Source organism: Bufo gargarizans, chromosome 3 (genome assembly GCF_014858855.1).
Source record: "Bufo gargarizans isolate SCDJY-AF-19 chromosome 3, ASM1485885v1, whole genome shotgun sequence".
Classification (NCBI taxonomy): Eukaryota; Metazoa; Chordata; class Amphibia; order Anura; family Bufonidae; genus Bufo; species Bufo gargarizans.
Genome location: NC_058082.1, coordinates 373,885,831 through 373,908,835, shown reverse-complemented (window position 1 = coordinate 373,908,835; position 23,005 = coordinate 373,885,831). Strand labels below are relative to the sequence as shown.

The 23,005-nt window shown below is 40.4% G+C and overlaps 1 protein-coding gene across 1 annotated transcript in view; it reads left to right on the top strand.

The window, feature by feature from the left end:
* The window catches only part of C3H3orf52 (chromosome 3 C3orf52 homolog), a 60,315-nt gene extending 42,617 nt beyond the window's left edge, over positions 1–17,698 (top strand). Inside the window, exons 3-6 of the mRNA XM_044288121.1 lie at positions 570–709; positions 6,426–6,496; positions 14,228–14,406; positions 15,986–17,698. Coding sequence (XP_044144056.1) covers positions 570–709; positions 6,426–6,496; positions 14,228–14,406; positions 15,986–15,993 — 398 coding nt within the window. The 3' untranslated portion in view covers positions 15,994–17,698. The remainder of the gene's footprint in view (positions 1–569; positions 710–6,425; positions 6,497–14,227; positions 14,407–15,985) is intronic.
* Positions 17,699–23,005: the final 5,307 nt, after the last annotated feature.

Below are 23,005 nucleotides of genomic sequence, written 5' to 3'. Positions count from 1 at the left end.
ACACTCCCTCTCTCTACAAACCTTGTACATGTCGCGGACAGCATTGAACTCGGCATATAAGGGGTTATTATGATGGTATCTGTGTTTTCACGGATACTGGCGAATATGGCAGGGGCTTCGCTGTCATTGACCCGACCGATCAGCGCGCCGTACATGTACAGCACTGGTCTTTTAGAGACTGCCCTCAGTGCCGTACATGTACAACGCAGGTTAAGATCAGCTTTATTAAACAGGCCACCATAGTTATAAAGTGCAACAGAAGTACTCCATAGTGTGATGTCCATACTGAACAAAAAATAAACCAATAAACAAAAATATATTAGTTTAGTAAATTAAAACATGTACAGTGAGATTTGGTGTGACCCATTGTACCCTGAAGTACATCTAAATGCATATCCCTGCTCTTCATCACCACGTAATCTTCAAGCAGACTGTAACATTAAGTTATGTATATTATATTATATTAAATATTTTAGTAATGTGAACTAGACACCAGACTATACAACTCTTAACTTACTAAATACATACAACACACTACCAGGTTTCTTATAATCTCTGCTTCTTTACAGATATATATACTGATCAAGATGAACAAAATTTGACAAATTTTTCATCAGACAGCACCTGCAGTTACACAGGTTTTGTCAATTTAACGAACCCCTGTCTCTGGCATTCATGGATTAAAAATGAAACATTGTTTCAAGAAAGGGTAAGTTAAATAGTAAAAGCACATTGTAACAGCAATGTCTCTTTTCATTTTGTCTTGTAATGTAATACAAACAATATACACTGAATGGCCACTTTTAGTGTTGGGCGCATCGATCTTCAGATCCATACAGAATTAAAATGTATTGCCTCCACTGAGGCAAAATTAGTTTCACCTGAAGTCACGTGAGACTTCAGTGAATGAATTTGGTATTCAGTTCTACATCATCAAAAACTTTTCAAACTAGCAATCCGAAGTTAGGTTTGGTATCGAAAACCAAACCCGACTTACCAAACCCGACTTCGGATTCGAAATTTGAAATGTTTTTAAAGATGTAGAACTGAATACCAAATTAATTCACCGAAGTCTCGCACGACTTCGGCTGAAACAAATTTTGCCTCAACAGAAGCAATACATTTTAATTCTATATGGAGACAAGTCTCTGAACATCATAAAAACGAATAAAAATGAAGTGTTAGAACTAGGGATGTTTGGGTTTGTACTGAACATTACAGTATCTCGAAACCTGAACACAGATATTTGTGTGAAAGTCAGTTTTCAGTGTTCGGATTTTAACTAAAGCTTGTTGAAAGGCTGCAGCGCAGACCATCAACAAGTTTTTAAGCTGTGGGCACTTGGAAGCCATCACACTCATGCCTAGTATTGGCATGACTGTGATTGCCTGACGTAGCACGTGACCCTGCATGCATACATATGGGATTACGTGTTGCACCACCATTCTGCTCTAGCTAGTGTAGGGAGAGGACACTGTTGCAGTGAGGCACAGTGAAGCCCTGTAAGGCTCCATTCAGACGTCCGTATGTGTTTTGCGGATCCGATCCATGTATCCATGGATCCGTAAAAATCATACGGACGTCTGAATGGAGCCTTACAGGGGGGTGATCAATGACAGGGGGTGATCAGGGAGTGTATATGAGGTGATCACCCCCCTGTCATTGATCACCCCCCTGTAAGGCTCCATTCAGACGTCCGTATGTGTTTTGCGGATCCGATCCATGTATCCGAGTATCCGTAAAAATCATACGGACGTCTGAATGGAGCCTTACAGGGGGGTGATCAATGACAGGGGGGTGATCAGGAAGTCTATATGGGTGATCACCCCCCTGTCATTGATCACCCCCTGTAAGGCTCCATTCAGAAACTTTTTTGGCCCAAGTTAGCGGAAATATTATTATTTTTTTTTTGTTTTGTTTTTTCTTACAAAGTCTCATATTCCACTAACTTGTGTAAAAAAAAAAAAAAATAATCTCACATGAACTCACCTCACGGAATCCAGATGCGTAAAAAATTTTAGACATTTATATTCCAGACTTCTTCTCACGCTTTAGGGCCCCTAAAATGCCAGGGCAGTATAAATACCCCACATGTGACCCCATTTCGGAAAGAAGACACCACAAGGTATTCCGTGAGGGGCATATTGAGTCCATGAAAAATTGAAATTTTTGTCCCAAGTTAGCGGAAAGTGAGACTTTGTGAGAAAAAACTAAAAAAATATCAATTTCCGCTAACTTATGCAAAAAAAAAAAATTTCTATGAACTCGCCATGCCCCTCATTGAATACCTTGGGGTGTCTTCTTTCCAAAGTGGGGTCACATGTGGGGTATTTATACTGCCCTGGCTTTTTAGGGGCCCTAAAGCGTGAGAAGAAGTCTGGGATCCAAATTTTCTAAAAATGCCCTCCTAAAAGGAATTTGGGCCGCTTTGCGCATCTAGTCTGCAAAAAAGTGTCACACATCTGGTATCGCCGTACTCAGGAGAAGTTGGGGAATGTGTTTTGGGGTGTCATTTTACATATACCCATGCTGGGTGAGATAAATATCTTGGTCAAATGCTAACTTTGTATACAAAAATGGGAAAAGTTTTTATTTGCCAAGATATTTCTCTCATCCAGCATGGGTATATGTAAAATGACACCCCAAAACACATTCCCCAACTTCTCCCGAGTACGGCGATACCAGATGTGTGACACTTTTTTGCAGCCTAGGTGGGCAAAGGGGCACACATTCCAAAGTGCACCTTTCGGATTTCACCGGTCATTTTTTACAGATTTTGATTGCAAACTTCTTCTCACACATCTGGGCCCCTAGAATGTCAGGGCAGTATAACTACCCCACAAGTGACCCAATTTTGGAAAGAAGACACCCCAAGGTATTTTGTGATGGGCATAGTGAGTTCATGGAAGTTTTTATTTTTTGTCACAAGTTAGTGGAATATGAGACTTTGTAAGAAAGAAAGAAAAAAAAAAAAAAAAAAAGAATCGTCATTTTTCGCTAACTTGTGACAAAAAATAAAAAGTTCTATGAACTCACTATACCCATCAGTGAATACCTTAGGGTGTCTACTTTCCGAAATGGGGTCATTTGTGGGGGTTTTCTACTGTTTGGGCATTGTAGAACCTCAGGAATCATGACAGGTGCGCAGAAAGTCAGAGCTGTTTCAAAAAGCGGAAATTCACATTTTTGTACCATAGTGTGTAAACGCTATAACTTTTACCCAAACCATTTTTTTTTTTTACCCAAACATTTTTTTTTTTATCAAAGACATGTAGAACAATAAATTTAGTGAAAAATGTATATATGGATGTCGGTTTTTTGCAAAAAAATCGTTAAATTTTGATTAATAACAAAAAAAGTAAAAATGTCAGCAGCAATGAAATACCACCAAATGAAAGCTCTATTAGTGAGAAGAAAAGGAGGTAAAATTCATTTGGGTGGTAAGTTGCATGACCGAGCAATAAACGGTGAAAGTAGTGTAGTGCAGAAGTGTAAAAAGTGGCCTGGTCATTAAGGGGGTTGAAGTGGTTAAATAAGGCCAAGTACTGTTTAAAAGTGCTTCAGGCATCTGCTTTTGCGTTTGTGAACTGTCATATTTTCCCATTGCAAAAACCAGCAGTAGTCCCCCATCATGTTGGGATTCCAGCAGCCTTAATACCTGTTCTCCATTATAGAAATATTTTTAGGGATACGCTCTCCATGTTCGTCACTTACGTGTCCCAAATTGGGTGGGAAAAAGTCAAGATAAGAATGTAAGAAATGCACTTTCAATGACATTCGGCAGCCAAGTTGAAATAACTGATATAATGACTCCTACTTCATTCCATTTGAAATTGCCAAACTTGTTGAGGATTCATGATCTCCTTCGCAAATCACAATTCAAAAAGTATTTGAATCCAATTGTCACTCAGAAATCTGGTCCAGTGGAGGTTGAGGGTAAGATGGAATATGAGGTGCAGAAGATATTGGACTCCAGAAGGGTCCAGAACCAGGGGCGTAGCTATAGGGGGTGCAGAGGTAGCAGTCGCTACCGGTCCCAGGAGCCTAAGGGGGCCCAAAGACCCTTGTGCCACATAAGACCCTGGTATTATAAAAAGTGCATACTGGTCAATTTACACCTCTGGCTGGAAGGGAAGGGGTTAGGTTAAGAATTTGGCATGAGGGGGTGCCCTTTCAATGTTTGCCTCAGGCAGCAGGAAGGCTATGTGCTCCCCTGCCCCTTGCCAGCAAGCACTGAGGGACGGGGGCCCAAGCTGAACTCTTGCACCAGGGCCCATGAGCTTTTAGCTACCCCCCTGTCCAGAACAGATTATTGTACTTGGTACACTGGAAGGGTTATGGACCTGAGGAGCAGTCATGATTACCAGCTGGTAATATCCATGTGGAGTGTTTGATAAAAAGGTTTCATGAGCTTCACCCTGACAAACCTGCTCCTCTGGCCAAGGGTCCGGTGGCCCCTCCTAAAAGGGGGGGCACTGTCACACCCTCCTGGGCCGCTGCCTCTGCTTAGCAACAGCATTCGTTTGCCAGGCAACCCAGACAGCAATCCGGCTGATGAGTGTTTCATACTCTCTGGATGCCGCTGCTTCTGTACAGCAGAATCATCCGTTTGCTAGGGAAACAAAGCTGGTAATTTGGCTGGCTAGGAGGCAGGAGCCCCCAAACAATGACGCTCTATCACGTCAGAGGAGATGCCGGTTGGCTATTTAAACCAGGCACTTGCATTAGCACATATGAATTTGAGTTGCTGGCTCTGAATTCAGGTAATCTGTTTAGTGGTGTTTTTGTCTCTTAGTTTGATTCCTGTTTGTCTAAACACCCTCTCTGGATTTGACCTTAACATTCCTCCTATGATCCGCTTCTGGTGTATTTTTATTAGTGCTACCTCCTGGTTTTAACCTTGGCATTCCTCCTCACTATGTTCCGCTTTTGGTGTATTTATATTAATGCTGCCTCCTTGCTTTGACCTTGACCTCTTCCTTGTACTTTTCCCTGCATTTATCCTTTCTATTTTTCTGCCTGTCCTCTGCACTTACTCAGTGTAAGGACTGTCGTCCAGTTGTGGGTCACTACCTGGGGTGATCGTGCTAGTAGGTAGGGAAAGTGGGGCTGGCAGTTGAGGCCTGCACTTCCCTCTTGTTGTGTTCCCTACTGCTACATGACACTAATAAAGTGGCCATTCTGTGTATATGTTCCTGCCTTTACATGGTACAGCACAGGGATGGGCTTGATGTTTATGGGGCTCCAAGCAAAGTTATGTCTTGGGGCCCAAATCAGGACAGCCAGTCTGCAATCGCCATTCCTGGCTGTAATTCCTGTCTGTACACAATTCTATCTGCGTACTTAGGACACAGATACAGTTGAAAGTGGTCGTCTGGACCATTCTAGATTTTCTTCTGCCTGAGGTGAAAAGTGAAATGGTTCCCCCCACCCCTATGCCAAATTCTCACTCCAACTCCTCCTCCCAGCCTTACTTCTAAAGGCATATTTGAACTGGACATTACATACGGCACCACATAGTGTACCTCTTACATGAGGTCTCCTCTGATATAGACGTTCCCTTTCTTCATCTTCTCCATTCAGATTAGACCACCATAACAAAGTATTTTAAGTATTATCCTTCCCCACCCCGGTGCCCCAACAGAATTATCTTGCTTCTACTCCCAATACTATATCCACTGTGCTCCCAAATTTCCCCTGTATTTGATGCTCCAAGTATTTGTAATTGCTCTCTGTAGTTCCCTTTTAAAGTGTTTAATGTCCCCAAGTAGCTGTTCTGCCTTCAGTAGTCTCCCCTGTATTATGTCCTCGGTAGTGCCTCCTGTACAATGATAATGTCCCCCAGCAGTGCCTCCTTCATTTTTATAATACCCCCAGTTGTGCTCCTGTATTATTATAATGTACCCTTCATTTATATTGTTTTCTTTTTGTTCATAATGTCCTATCTGTACTGCACCCAGTAGTGCTGGGTAAAAAAAAAGTACTCCCCTCTCTCCCACTCCATGTCGCCATCTGCGATGCGTTATCGGTGTTCTGGCGCAGGCGGTGCAACGATGTCATTACATCTGCCTGTGCCGGGACACAGGTGGACGTGACATAATCATGCCAGCTAAGACCTGGTGCAGGTTGTCGCATTGATCGTGACTGCGTGTGCCATTGTACTGCCTCATATGCTTCAGGCCTATAAAAGTGAACATTGGGAGGGGTGCCATAGGATTCCATGCCCTGCTACCTGAGGCAAGATATGGCAAGATGTGTTGCTGTCTGACTCACCAGTCTGTGGGCCCCGTTTATTCCATGGTGGTCATGACTGCCACTGGTAAAGCATTGGGTTAATAAATATACATAGATAATCTGCCTTGGAGAATGACAGAAATTTATCGTGGAATCCCATGTAACTAAACTATTTTGACTTTGGTTTACAGATTACAAGTGTATATTCAATGTCTCCATTTCTCAAATACTTCTTCATTGCTGCCAGAGTCAATTATACTACGTAAGTTTTCTGTTACCTTATTAGGCATGCATGAATAGCTATAAAATATTGTATTAACGTATAAGAAATTAACTAGTTCTCCTTCCTTTTTTATTTTTAATACATACAGGTGCATTTCAATAAATTAGAATATCATTGAAAAGTTCATTTAAAACTCCTATATTATATAGATTTATTACACACACCATGTGATCTATTTCAAGCATTTATTTCTTTAATCCCTTAAGGACTCAGCCCTATTTCATCTTAAGGACTTGGCCATTTTTTGCAAATCTGACCAGTGTCACTTTAAGTGCTGATAACTTTAAAACGCTTTGACTTATCCAGGCCATTCTGAGATAGTTTTTTCATCACATATTGTACTTTATGACACTGGTAAAATGAAGTAAAAAAAAAAATCTTTTATTTGTAAAAAATTTCAACATTTACCAAAAATGTGCGAAAAATTTGCAAATTTCCAAGTTTCAATTTCTCTACTTTTATAATACATAGTAATACCTCCAAAAATAGTTATTACTTTACATTCCCCATATGTCTACTTCATGTTTGGATCATTTTGGGAATTATATTTTATTTTTTGGGGATGTTACAAGGCTTAGAAGTCTAGAAGCAAATATTGAAATTTTTCAGAAATTTTCAAAAACCCAATTTTTAGGGACCAGTTCAGGTCTGAAGTCACTTTGCAAAACTTACATAATAGAAACCACCCAGAAATGACCCCATTCTAGAAACTACACCCCTCAAGGTATTCAAAACTGATTTTACAAACATCGTTAACCCTTTAGGTGTTCCACAAGAATTAATGGAAAATAGAGATACAATTTCAAAATTTCACTTTTTTGGCAGATTTTCCATCTTAATAATTTTTTTCCAGTTACAAAGCAAGGATTAACAGCCAAACCAAACTCAATATTTATGGCCCTGATTCTGTAGTTTACAGAAACACCCCATATGTGGTCGCAAACCGCTGTACGGGCGCACAGCAGGGCGCAGAAGGAAAGGAATGCCATAGGGTTTTTGGAAGGCAGATTTTGCTGGACTGTTTTTGTTTTGACACCATGTCCCATTTGAAGCCCCCCTGATGCACCCCTAGAGTAGAAACTCCATAAAAGTGACCCCATTTTAGAAACTATGGGATAGGGTGGCAGTTTTGTTGGTACTAGTTTAGGGTACATATGATTTCTGGTTTCTCTATATTACACTTTTTGTGAGGCAAGGTAAGAAATAGCTGTTTTGGCACCGTTTTTATTTTTTGTTATTTACAGCATTCATCTGACAGGCTAGATCTTGTGATATTTTTATAGACCAGGTTGTCACGGATGTGGCGATACCTAATATGTATACTTTTTTTTATTTATGTAAGTTTTACACAATGATTTCTTTTTTTAAACAAAAAAAATCATGTTTTAGTGTTTCCATAGTCTGAGAGCCATAATTATTTCAGTTTTTGGGCGATTACCTTGGGTAGGGTATGATTTTTGTGGGATGAGATGACTGTTTTATTAGCACTATTTTGGGGTGCGTGTGACTTTTTGATCGCTTGCTATTACACTTTTTGTGAAGTAAGGTGACAAATGGCTTTTTTTACACCATTTTCATTTTTATTTTTTTACGGTATTCTCCTGAAGGGTTAGATCATGTGATATTTTTATAGAGCAAGTTATTACGGACGCTGAGATACCTAATATGTATACTTTTTTTTATTTATGTAAGTTTTACACAATAATATCATTTTTGAAACAAAAAAAAATCATATTTTAGTGTCTCCATGTTCTGAGAGCCATAGTTTTTTCAGTTTTTGGGCGATTATCTTGGGTATGGTCTCAATTTTTGTGGGATGAGATCACGGTTTTACCTATTTTGGGGTGCATATGACTTTCTGATCGCTTGCTATTACACTTTTTGTGATGTAAGGTGACAAAAAAAATGATTTATTTAGCACAGTTTTAATTTTTTATTTTTTACGGTGTTTATCTGAGGGGTTAGGTCATGTGATATTTTTATAGAGCCGGACGCGGCAATGCCTAATATGTATACTTTTTTTTTTAATGTAAGTTTTACACAATAATATAATTTTTGAAACAAAAAAAATGATGAGCGGGGCCCTAATATCCCTGGGCGCCGCTCCGTTCTCCCGCTATCTCCTCCGGTATCTTCGGTCACAAAGTTATGGTAGGCGGAGTCTGCCCTTGTTCTTCTGTGATCTCTGCGCTGCGATTGGCCAGCGCTGCAGCAGAACAAGCGCAGACTCCGCCTACCATAACTTAGTGACTGAAATCTCCGCCTACTATAACTTAGTGAGCGAAGATACCGGAGGGCATAGCGGGAGAACGGTGCGGCACCCAGGGATAATAGTAAGTGGAGTGAGATCCCCAGGCGCCGTTCTATATGTCTATATACTTAGTTCACATTGTTATAATTGGTGAAAGGTCCTCTTTAAGCAGGGAGGAATCATGACTTCAGATGGAAAAAATGACAAATATTCCAAAAATGAATATATTCGATATAGCTCTATATAGTCGTTTTTCGAATATTCGTAATATTCTTAATCAAGAATATATAGCAATATAGCGAATATTTGAAAAAAAACAAATGTATAACAATTTAACTAATATAGTGCTATAATTTTTTATAGTTGAAATCTTTTTCCAATCAGAATTTCAGATGAGAAAAAAATTACAACTATTAGACAAAGAAGATTTTAGCACTATATTAGCTAAATTGCTCTATATTCGTTATTTTTTTTCGAATATTCGCTATATTGCTATATATTCTTGTTTTTGAATATTAGGAATATTCTAAAAAACAAATATATTCGTTTTCTAGAATATTCATCTTTTTTTTTTAAATCTGTACAGTTGTTCCACTTTGGCATACTTCTCCCCAACAAGCGTCCCCGTCACCATGGGAACGCCTGGGGGTCAGAATATACCATTGGATCTGAGTTTTCACGATTCTCATTACGAAAATTCGCATTACGAATATTCTCATTCCGAAAATTCAACACTATTCCTAACGAATATTTGAATTCCCGAATATTCTACGAAATATTCTCGAAATATCGCAAATTTGAATATGACCCCTGCCGCTCATCACTAAACTGCACTCGCTGGGCAATGCAGAACCAGTAAAGGGATTAGCAGAGGGGAGAGGCATAGGAATAACTGTGTGAGAGGTGGATTAGTCGGGCAGCAGAGTTGAGGATAGATAGAAGGGGTGCTAGGGTGCTAGATGGAAGGCCACATAGGAGGATGTTACAGTAGTCTAGGCGGGAGATGATGAGGGCATGTACAAGCAATTTTGCAGACTCCTGGTTGAGCAATGGTCGGATGCGAGAGATATTTTTGAGTTGGAGGTTGCAGGTGGTGGAAAGGGCTTGGATGGGCAGTTTGAAGGACAGAGCAGATTTCAAAGTTACTCCAAGACAATGGACTTGGTTGACCAAGAAGAATGTGCAGCCAATTATTGTGATAGATAGGTCTGTTTGGGGGGCTGAACATGATATGGGAAAGATGATAAATTCTGTTTTATCCATGTTAAGTTTTAGAAAGTGAGAGGACAAGGAGGAGGATATAGAAGATATGCATTGTGGGATTCTGGATAGTAAGGTGGTGATGTCTGTACTAGAGAGGTAAATGTGTGTGTTTTCAGCATAAAAGTGATATTGAAATCCATAGAACTCTATAAGATGTCACAGGCCAAATGTGTAGATTGAGAAGAGCAGGGGTTCTAGGATAGAGCTTTGAGGGACACCAGCAGAGAGGGGATGAAATGAGGTGATGTGAGAGTGAGAGACACTAAATTTCTAGTGGGTGACTGTGTCAAGGAGGAGGAGGACAGAGTAATGTTGTTTGGTTTTGGCATTAGCAACGCCTTGGTCACTTTGGTAACGGCAGTTTCAGTCAGGTGGTGGGGTCAGAAGCCAGATTGTAGCCGGTCAAACAGGGAGCAGGAAGGGAGGTGAGAGGACAGTTCAAAGTGTACATGTTGTTCATGTAGCTTTAAGATATGGGAGAATTGTTATGGGCGATAACTAGACAAAGAAGATGGGTCAAGGGAAGGCTTTTTGAGAATAGGTGTAATGGTAGCATGTTTCAAACCAGAGGGAAAGACACCAGTGGTTATTGATAAGTTGAAGAGATTAGTTAGGCCTGGGATAAATGCTGTGGTGAGGTTAGGGAAAAGGTGGGATGGGACTGGGTCGCTGTAAAAGCAGATACCGGCGGATTAACCCCTTCTATGCCGCGGTCCATGCTGACCGCAACATAAAAGGGGTTTGTGTCAGGTGAGTGAGCACATCGAGTCCCTGCGCTTCTGTGGCGGGACCCCATGCTGTTCAGAGGCTGCCCAATGCCTTGCGCGGCATCGGGACCTGCCTACTTACCTGCCTAGGCAACCTGTTAGTGTATGACTCAGTGTCATACACTAACAGGCAATGCATTATAATACAGATTTATTGTAATGCATTGCAGAGAGGATCAGGCCCCCAAAAGTGAACATCAGAAGTAAAGTAAAGAAAAAAAGTTCAAAAAAGTTCAAAAAAGTGTCTAATAAAATTTATAAAGTTTATAAAGTAATAAAATTTATAAAGTAAAAAAGAAAAAAACGCCACTTTCCCCCTTATTTTATAATAAAAAGAAACTGAAAACAAACCAAACACATTAGGTATTGCCGCGTCCGTAATGACTGGCTCTATAAATATATCACATGATCCACCCTGTCCAATAAATGCCATAAAAAATAAAATAAAAACTGTAAAAAAAGCCCACAAAAAATTAACCCCTACATAAGATAATCACCCAAAAAAAAAAAACTATGGCTTTCAGAACATGGAGACACTAAAACATAATTTTTTTGTTTCAAAACTGTTATTATGCTGAAGTGAAATACGGTACATTTAAAAAATATATACATATTGGGTATCGCCACGTCTGTAACAACCACCTAACCCCTCAGGTGAACACTGTAAAAAATTATAATAAAAACTGTGTAAAAAAAGGCATTTTTGTCACATTACATCACATAAATTGCAATAACTAGTGATCAAAAAGGTGTATGCCCCTCAAAGTAGTACCAATCAGACCGTCACCTCATCCCGCAAAACAATGAGACCCTACCTAAGAGAATCGGTCAAAAAATAAAAAAGCTATCACTCTCAGACAATGGAGATACTAAAATATGATTATTTTTTGCTTCAAAACTGCTATTATTGTGCTAAAGTGAAATAAATAAAATTAAAGCATACATATTAGGTATCGCCACGTCCGTAACAACCAGCTCTATAAAAATATCACATGAACTAACCCCTTAGGTGAACACCGTAAAAAATAAAAACTGTGTAAAAAAAAAAGCTATTTTTGTTGCCTTACATCACAAAAATTGCAACACCAAGCGATCAAAAAGGCATATAACCCCAAAATATGAGTCCTTACCTAAGACAATTGGTCAAAAAATAAAGAAGCTATGGCTCTCAGACTATTGATACACTATAAAATATTATTTCAGTTTCAAAAATGCTATTAGTGTAAAACTTAAATAAATAAGAAAAAATAGACATATTAGGTATTTCCACATCCGTAACGATCTGCTGTATAAAAAAGTCACATGACCCAATAAAAACTGTGCCAAAACAACACATTTTTTGGTCCTCTTGCCCCATAAAGTGTAATAATGAATGATAAAGAAATCATATGTACCCAAAAATAGTACCAATAAAAACGTCAAGACTATCAGCACAAGACGATCAGCAGAAAAAATTAATAAAAATAGGACGTTCAGAAAATGGTGATACAAAAACCAAATTTTTGTTTTCAAAAATGCTTTATTATGTAAAACGGATACAAACATCATAGAAAGTAGAAATATTTGATATCATTGCATCCATAACAACCTGCTCTATAAAAATAGTGCATGATTTAAACTGTCAGATGAATGTTGTTAAAAATTAAAACTGTGCCAAAACCATAAATTTTTTGTTACCTTGCCTCACAAAAAATGTAATATAGAGTAATTAAAAATCATGTACCCCAAAATAGTAACAATAAAACTGGCCCCTTAGGCTACTTTCACACCTGCGCTAGGTGCGGATCCATCTGGTATCTGCACAGACGGATCTGCGCCTATAAATGCAAACGATGGTATCCGTTCAGTACGGATCCGTCTGCATAAACTTAGTCAAAAAAAGTGTAAGTCAAACGGATCCGTCCTGACTTTACATTGAAAGTCAATGGGGGACGGGTCCGTTTACAATTGCACCATATTTGTGTCAATGTAAATGGATCCGTCCCCATTGACTTTCATTGTAGGTCAGGACGGATCCGTTTGGCTCCGCACCGCCAGGCGGACACCGAAACGCTGCGAGCAGCGTTTTGGTGTCCGCCTCCAGAGCAGAATGGATGCGGAGCGGAGCCAAACTGATGCATTCTGAATTGGTCCGCATCCATTCAGAATGCGATGGGGCCAAACTGATCCGTTTGGGGCCGCTTGTGAGAGCCTTGAAACAGATCTCACAGGCATACCCTGAAACGGCAGTGTGAAAGTAGCCTGATCCTGTAGTTTCCAAAATGTGGTCACTTTTTTGAGTTTCTACTGTAGGGGTGCATCACGGGGGCTTCAAATGGGACATGGTGTCCAAAAACCAGTTCAGCTAAATCTGCCTTCCAAAAAACATATGGCGTTCCTTTCCTACTGTGCCCTGCCGTGTGCCGTACAGCAGTTTACGATCACATGTGGGGTGTTTATGTAAACTGCAGAATCAGGGTAATAAATATTGAGTTTTATTTGTCTGTTAACCCTTGCTTTGCTACTGGAAAAATGGATTAAAAGGTAAAATCAGCCAAAAAAGTGAAATTCTGAAATTTCATCTCCATTTTCCATAAATTATTGTGGAACACCTAAAGGGTTAACAAAGTTTGTAAAATCAGTTTTGTATACATTGAGGGGTCAAAAACACTTTGTTGGGCTATTGCTTGCTTTAAAACATAACTTTTACAAAGTTTGTTCTTAAAATAATGGGGAAACACTAACTATATTCATAAATTAACAGTGATAAATGTTGTACCTGTTGATGGACATTCCCTGTACTGATATGGAATTTTCTTACCAGATCAGGGGATACAGTTTTGTCCAAACTACTCCCGTCTGTATAGGTCCAAACGGTTCAGGTACGCAGTTAGGCTCGTATTTACTGGATGGAATCTTCTATGGGACAGGGTCCTATCGAGCCCTAGATCTAATCCCTAATGGATGTATTGGGATTGGGGCTATTAGGCCCTGCCTAACAGAATTACAGAGCACCCGCCCCGATAGGGGCGACCCTGTCAGGAACCTTTCCCTGTGAGGGGCCTAAATCCCTTATGGATTCCCTCTCTATTGTCCCAACATGTTTCGTCCCACTCTCTGGGGACTCATCAGGGGAGATATTCGCTCTTGGAGGGTTAAGTAAGGTAAAGAAAAAAGGGAACATATACACCAAGAACAGTCACAATTTGTCCCGATTGTATAGTGAAAAGAAAAGAATTTGGGGATCACATTAAGTTGATCCAACATTTACTAACCGCTTCAGTAGTTGTTCTGTTGAACGCGGGAGGTGTCGGATGTATCGACAAGTCCGTTTTTCAGAGACACTAAAAAGACAGTGGTCCGTGTCCTGTTAAGATGCGGGGAAGTGTCTCCGGCATCTATGTCTCACCGCCTGTAGTTTGTTGTCTCAGGACTCTTTTTCTTTTTAAGGGTCGAGGACAAATCTGCAGTCATTCATCTGGATTTCACACGGCCGTCAAAGTCCATGAAATATCTGATAAGTACAGAGCTTGTGGAGGGGATCTTGAGGCAAGATATGTACAATCTAGAAAAGTCTACATGTCAAGGCACACATATTTTGAAAGATTCATTGAAAGTCACTGTAATGAGTAAGTATATAATGAAGTTACACATTCAATAATTTGATCTTTCTATAAAGTTTAATGTAGGACAGTAACAACCTGACTAAACACAAAATATTTGGTGTAATTTTTTAAAACCAGCGTTTTAGGCGCCAGTCTTAATACCCCTGCGCTGGTGCTTGATGCGCCTAAGTTATGTAGAGGTACCGGCCTAAATCTATCCCAGCTTCCTTGCTGGCATAGATTTTGATTATTTTCTATGCCTAAAATGGGCCCCGTCCATGTTCCCTTTTTTAGAACTGGCGTACTTGGCAAGGATGGAGAAGATGTTGCAGATTCGGCTGCAAATCCCCTTTGCGACTGAATCTGCAACAGATTTATACCAAAAATTGGCATATATCTATTCATAAATGAACCCCATTGTTTTTAAATGTTTTATTTATAAAATAACCTATATCAGCCATTGCTCCTTCCTCCTCACAGTTAGTACCTGTTTGTGCCACTTTCAACAAACATTCAAATAACTGGAGTATTTTACAATGTTGGGCAGGAATTTTGGCTCAGTCTTTTAGCCATATTGAAAGATTTTATCTGCATTGTATCTGTAGGGCATAGGAGAAGGAGTAAGACAACCTCTCCACATATGTAAACTCTGTGGCTTATCTGGTTTAAGTAGGAGACTCCCTTTTCACCTGTTGGGTTCCCCTGAAGGGGAAAAAGTACATACACAATAAAAAAAAATAATAAGAAAAAAAAAATCATAGGTATCGCCATGTGTGAATGCACCAGTACTTCCAAAATATATAAATATTTATTCCGTACGGAAAACCCCAAACCGGAAAAATAGTCAAAATAGCCAATTTGCCCCTTTTTTTAATACTTAGCCTCCCACAAAAATTCTATAAAAAGTGATTAAACAGTCATACACAAACCAAAATGGTATCAATGAAAAGTGCAGATGACCCTGCAAAAAATGAGTCCTCACATAGCTCTGTACATCTAAAAATAAAGTTATGGGTCGAAAATATTGTGATGCAAAGAAAAAATATTATTTTTTTCAGTATTAGGACAAGAAAAATTATAAATGTGGTGTATCGTTGTAATCATAGTGACCCAAAGAATGAAACTAAAAAGGTCTGTTTCCTATAAACCTAGGAAACGCTGTAAAAACAAAACTCATAAAACTGTGGCAGAATTTTTTCCTGATTCTCAGTACATTGCAGGCAACCATAAATGTTGCCCTTAAAAAGTACAACCTGTCTCACAAAAAACAAGCCCTTATATGGCAAAATGAATGGAAAAATAAAGTTATGGCTTTGACACTCCACTTTGATTTACTATAGAGGTATGTGGTGAGAGATTCTCTTTGAGGGTGGTCCCGCTTTCCCCAACCTCAAAAACGGAGTTGAAAGTGAAAAATTAATCTTTAAGTGATCATTTAAACCTGTACTTTCTGGTTAGTCAAGTTTTCTTTGTCTTATATTAAATTTGTTTAAATATCTGAATTGAAACAATTTCACGAATAGACCGAAATGGAAGAAATAAGATAGGGTGCAAATACAATTTAGCTATTTTTTAACTTGTCACATATTTTTATGTTTTACAGGTATGTAAGCAGAAGGCAACCAAATGCATCCTTTCAGTATCCTGTACCGTATAGACTTGTTTTTAAGTCTTCATCATTCAACTCACAATCATGTTAATGCTAATTCATCTGTGTCTGTTTTACAATATAAACCACAAAAATTGGTTATCCATGAATTATTTTCATATCAAAAGTCCTGAAAGGAGTCAGTGGCAAGGACTTGGCTGTTGCTAACCCTGCTGTATCCGTCAGTATCACTGAAAATTCTGATGCCTGCAGATTAACCCCTGATGGGTTAAGTATGTACGATCAATGTTATTGTCGATCACATACATAAGACCTGGGTGCCTTGTGTTTAAAACAGCAGGCACCCGGCGCCCATAGCGCTGCTGCTTCAGCACTCACGAGAGGGTGCCATATTTAAATACCCGACCACCAATGTATGTATGCATAAGGTGGTCGGGAATGGGTTAAGCAAAAAAAGCACCCCTTTCTCACTTGAAGCCATTTAGGTAGCGCTGGGTCCATAACAACAAGCGCTCTGAAAATATCACATGATCACATCTGTTAGATGAATGCTGCAAAAAATAAATAAACATTGTGCCCGAACAGCCATTTTTGCGTCACAGAAAGCATATTAATACAGCATTGTGACGCGTTTCAGCAACTAAGTGCTTTTATCAGACTTTGTTGTATACATTCTCAAATGTCCCTGCGGTTTACTATATGTGGAAGAAACCTCCATGAGAATTAAAGATCGATTAAGTAAGCATAAATCGACTATCAGAAAGGAGAATTTTTTACTCCCACTACTGTATCATTTTCATCTAAAGGGACATACAATATCACAATTACACTATCAGGTTATAGAGAGTGCTTCCCTTCCTCGACACGGTGGTGACAGAAACAAATGGCTTTTGAAAAGAGAGGCATATTCGATCCATCTTTTGCAAACCATGGATCCAAAAGGCCTAAATCGAGATTATAATGTCAGTGGTTTCATATGATGCGATTATTTATAATTGTTTTCTACTCCTCCTTTTTCTTCCTTGTTTTCTATAGCGAAACTAGATATTCCAGAGAATGTATCTCACCTGTAAAATCTCGTTGATTTCTCTAAACCCTGTAGGAATTCAACGATGGGAGGAGCCTAATGAAAAATGTGATGTCATTTTGTACCTATTTGTGTATGTGTGTGTGTGTGTGTGTGTATATATATATATATATATATATATATATATATATATATATATATATATATATATATATATATATATATATAATCAGGTCTTGTGGTAGAGTACTTACACACAGTCTGATTAAAGCACTTTCTGTGATGCTGAAACGCGTCACTACACGTCACTATGCTGTTGTAATATGTGACTGAATAAATCAGCATGAAACTTCAATAGAGTGAGTGCCGGTCTTTTCTTCACTGTTTATCTACTGGGATTCCTGCCTGCAGACACGTGCACCGCCAAACTATCCAAGGAGCAGTGCCGACCTTATTCAATATAAGAAAACATATTAAGTCATCAAAAAGTCTTATCTACCCCAAAATGGTACCAATAATAATGCCACTTCATCCTGCAAAAAACAAGACCTCAGACAAGACCATCACCCAAAAAATTTATTAAACAGGATCTCAGAAAAATGGCAACACAAAAACATCATTTATTTTTCTTTTAAAAAATGTATTGTGTAAAACTGAAAAAATAAAATAAGAAAAATAGACATATTTGGCATCATCGCGTCTGTCATAACATGATCTACCCTATTTCAGGTGAAACCCCCCCCCCCCCCAACCCCCATACACTGCATGTAGAGATATGTGATTGTACACTATATATAGTGACGTTTGACTGTATACTGTGTTTAGAGATATGTGATCCCCTCCACCCCTGTACATTGTATATAGTGAGGTGACTCTTAGCATTATACACTTTATATAGAGATTTAGTAACATAGTTTATAAGACATCTGTCCATCCAGCTCAGCCTGTTATCCTGCAAGTTGATTCAGAGGAAGGCAAAAAAAATCCCTGTGAGGTAGAAGCCAATTTTCTCCACTTTAGGGGAGTAAAATTCCTTCCCAACTCCATTCGGGCATCAGAATAACTCCCTGGATCAACGACCCCTCTCTAGTAGCTATAGCCTGTAATATTAATATACTCCAGAAATACATCCAGGCCCCTCTTAAAATCTTTTAGTGAACTCTCTATCACCACCTACTCAGGCAGAGAGTTCCATAGTCTCACTGCTCTTACCGTAAAAAATCCTCTTCTATGTTTGCGTACAAACCTTCTTTCCACCAGACACAGAGGATGTCCCCTTGTCACAGTCCTGGGGACAGGGGCGTAACAACTTGGCACCTCGGGGGGAGGGGACCCGCTGCGCTCACATGTAACGCGGCCTGGCATTTTCACTGTACTTAATACCGGGCCCTGTCAGAGCGCTCATCTTGCCTGCATGATGTACACTTCTCCAGCCTCTAGGCCTCCAGCTCCGCCCACCTGCTTAATTTGTGACTAGTTTTAGTGTGGCAGCGTCGAGGCCTAGAGACTGGAGAAATGCATATCATGCAGGTGAGATGAGCACTCTGACGGGGCCTGGCATTAAGTACAGTAAAAATGTTAGGCCCCATTACATGAAGACTGTGGGCTGTCGGGGGACACTACAAGGGGCTGTGGGAGGCACTACTGGGGACATTACTGGGGCAGTGGGGAACGTTACTAGGGGCTGTGGGGGGCACTACTGGGGACATTACTAGGAGCTGTGGAGGGCACTACTAGGGCAGTGGGGGACACTACTGGGGACATTATTGGGGGCAGTGGCGAACGTTACTAGGGGCTGTGGGGGGCACTACTAGAGGATAGTGAGAGACATTACTGGGCGATCAGGGACCAGGATTGTGACAATTGCGGACAAAGAGGGTGCGACCAGGCATGGCGTGGGGGAGGGGCCCTGATCCAAAGTTTGCCATAGGGCCCATAGCACTCTAGTCACGCCACTGCCTGGGGATAAATAAATGATGGGAGAGATCTCTGTACTGACCCTTGATATATTTTTACATGGTTATTGGATCTCCCCTCAGTCGTCTTTTTTTGTAAAGTGAAAAACCCTAATTTTGGGTTCCCTTTTGAGTCCCTCCTCTGTGCCCTGTCCAGCTCTCCTATGTCTGCCTTGTTCACAGGAGCCCAGAACTGTACACAGTACTCCATGTGTGGTCTGACTATTGATTTGTAAAGTGGTAGGACTATGTTCTCATCACGGGCATATATGCCCCTTTTGATGCATACCATTATCTTATTGGCCTTGGCAGCAGCTGCCTGACACTGGTTTTTACAGCTTAGTTTGCTATTCACAAAAATTCCTAAGTCCTTTTACATGTCAGAGTTAGGCTACATGCACACGAACGTTGTTTGTTTCCATGTCAGTTCAGTTTTATTTTTTTTTCGCAGATATGATGCGGACCCGTGTGCTGTCCACATCAGTATGTCCGTTCCGTAGCCCTGCAAAAAATAGAATATGTCCTATTCTTGTCCGTTTTAGGCATTGTTACAATGGATCCGCAAAAATAACTGATGGCATAAGAATGTCATCCTTTTTCTTTTTTATACGGACCGCAAAACACAAACGGTTGTGTAAATGTAGCCTTACCAAGTGTTTTTACAATTTAGTATGTACTGGTGTATTTTTCCTTACATTTGTAAGTGTTAAACTTCATCTGCCACTTCTCTGCACAAGCCTCCAATCTATCCAGATCCCTCTGTAGCTGTGTAGTGTCCTCTTCCGTGTTAATTACTTTAGACAGTTTAGTGTAATCTGCAAAAATGGATATTTTTCTGTGCAAGATGGAGATGAGCAAATTTCTCAAATTTGATTCGGACAGTTCGCCAAATTTCCCAAAAAGATTAGATTAGATCCGAATTTTTGTGATGAATCGCGTAAAAAAAAATGCTATTTTCTGTCTGCCAAGAGCCTATATAGTAGTATAGAACACTGTGCATTGCAGAAATGCATAGGGAGTGCTGTACTAGTGAACCAGTACTCTGAGTCAGTATGACATGCAGATGACAGGCCTCACCCTTAGACCTCTTTCACACAGGCATCCTGGATTTAATCCGGATGCGTTGCGTGTGTATTGCGGGAAACCCCCGTGAGTAGGCACGCAATTGCAGTCAGTTTTGACTGCGATTGCATTCCGATGGTTTCTGCGCTAGTGCAATGCATTTTGCACATGCGTGAGAAAAAACTGAATGTGGTACCAAGACCCGAACCCGGACTTCTTCACTGAAGTTTGGATTAGGTGTTCTGTAGATTTTATTTTCCCTTATAACATGTTTATAAGGGAAAATAATTGCATTCTTAATACAGAATGCTTACTAAAATGTGCCTTGAGGGGTTAAAAAAAATTAAAAACAAATAACTCACCTCATCCACTTGTTCGCGCAGCCGGCATCATCCTGAAAGAAGAAGACTATGCCGACTGCGCGAACAAGTGGATTAGGTAAGTACATTTTTTTAGGGCACATTTTACTAAGCATTCTGTATTAAAAACATAGAAACATAGAATGTGTCGGCAGATAAGAACCATTTGGCCCATCTAGTCTGCCCAATATATCTGAATCCTATGAATAGTCCCTGGCCCTATCTTATATGAAGGATAGCCTTATGCCTATCCCATGCATGCTTAAACTCCTTCACTGTATTTGCCGCTACCACTTCTGCAGGAAGGCTATTCCATGCATCCACTACTCTCTCAGTAAAGTAATACTTCCTTATATTACTTTTAAACCTTTGCCCCTCTAATTTAAAACTGTGTCCTCTTGTGGTAGTTTTTCTTCTTTTAAATATGCTCTCCTCCTTTACCGAGTTGATTCCCTTTATGTATTTAAAAGTTTCTATCATATCCCCTCGGTCTCTTCTTTCTTCCAAGCTATACATATTAAGGTCTTTTAACCTTTCCTGGAAAGTTTTATCCTGCAATCCATGGACCAGTTTAGTAGCTCTTCTCTGAACTCTCTCTAGAGTATCTATATCCTTCTGGAGATATGGCCTCCAGTACTGTGCACAATACTCCAAGTGAGGTCTCACCAGTGTTCTGTACAGCGGCATAAGCACTTCACTCTTTCTACTGCTTATACCTCTCCCTATACATCCAAGCATTCTGCTGGCATTTCGTGCTGCTTTATTACATTGTCTTCCCACCTTTAGTCTTCTGAAATAATTACTCCTAAATCCCTTTCCTCAGATACTGAGGTCAGGACTGTGTCAAATATTCTATATTCTGCCCTTGGGTTTTTACGCCCCAGGTGCATTATCTTGCACTTATCCACATTAAATTTCAGTTGCCAGTTGCTATTATTTTCCCTTATAACCATGTTATAAGGGAAAATAATACAGTGATTAGACTTTAATGGGGTTGCTCATGCAGTACGCCAACCTGCAGGGTATTGTGATGTGAGGTCACGGTAACTGGGCAAGCGCGGGTTACTCACAGTTCTGTAGGAAAACCCTGGGCAGGCGTACAGCAGAGAAGGAGAGGCTGGCACAGGGGTCCTCTGGGGCGCACTCTGTATATAGGGACCAGGCCTGATGGTGGATGAGATGCCCTGGATGTTGCAGGTTTTTAATGTGCCTGGGGCAAGGTCCCTTTTAGATTCGTGACGCCTGTGACAGTGGCACACCGATTTATAGTTGCAATAAGTGAGGAACACAGGTTGTGGTGAACCAAACTTTTCTTTACTAGTAACAGTTCAACTTTGTACGGTTAGTTGTCAATACCATTCCATATAGCAGGTTCCCTTCACAAGCAGGCTTTCACAATAATGGCAGGTATACTGTTCCTTGCAAGATACTCAGAGGGTAAACAACAACACACTCAGATCAGGCTGTACCTTCTCCTCAGAAATAGTGTAAACTGTTCCTTAGAACTCCTGTCTGGTTTTATCCTAAGGCCCGGACGCCCTAATGCTGGCTTTTATCCTTGGTAACAATCTTCCTCCCGTATTTATCCTTGCTTTACATTAATGATTCTTCTGCCCTTCAGCTTACTTGTCTTAGCTGGAAACACTGACTCTGCTTGGCTTGTGGGAACTGCAGGTTTCTCCCAGGAGGCAAACTCGTCTCATGTGGTGACTCTTCTGAGCTAACTCTGGCTCTTTATCCTCAGGCAGGCTAGGATCCTTCCACTAGCCTCCTTTTGGCAACTAGTAGCCTGGACTGTCTAGCTTCATGTCAGGAGGAGGCCCTCAGCTTGTCTCTGGCTGGTGCCTTCTCACTTCTGTCTCCACAGACTCCTGACTACAGACTACCTCCTCCCTGTCTGGGCGTTTATACTAGGGGCTCTCTATCTCCCTCTAGTGTCTAGGATGCTACACTAAACCCCAATAGGCCTGCTATACATATCACAGGGGAACAATACATATAAAAGCATATAGAAAATACATTAAAATGGACAGTTAAATATACTGCCACTGTCCCTCAGGAGTAGGAGGACAACATGGCCCAATTGACCCTTGTGTAGTGCCCATCTTTACCTAGTGGGACACTACACTAATCCCTATCATCTCCTAGCAACCATGCCCAAAAATGCCTTTGCATCCGCACTTGCTTGCGATTTTCACACAGTCCCATTCATTTCTATGGGGCCTGCTTTGGGTGAAAAATGCAGAATATAGAACATGCTGTGATTTTTCATGCAACGCACAAGAGATGCGTGAAAATCGCTGCTCATCTGCACATCCCTTAACACTTCACTTAGTTGGTCGGTTACTGGGCCAAAACTGACCAAATAACTCAAGCGAGAACTCAGCCTTACAGGTCAATGTTAGCGTCAAGAAAAAGCGCACTACTTTTAGGCCGTCATCAGCTAATTCCACATAGATTTCTACAGAACCTGTTCTGTTACACAATGAAACAAGTAGTGCCCCCATGACTGATCGGTGAGGTGCAGCGGTGTAGAGTCGGGGGGGGTGTTGCCCTGGGCGCCAAATTTCAGGGGGCGCAAGGCAGCAGACAGTAAAATGACGGCGATTGA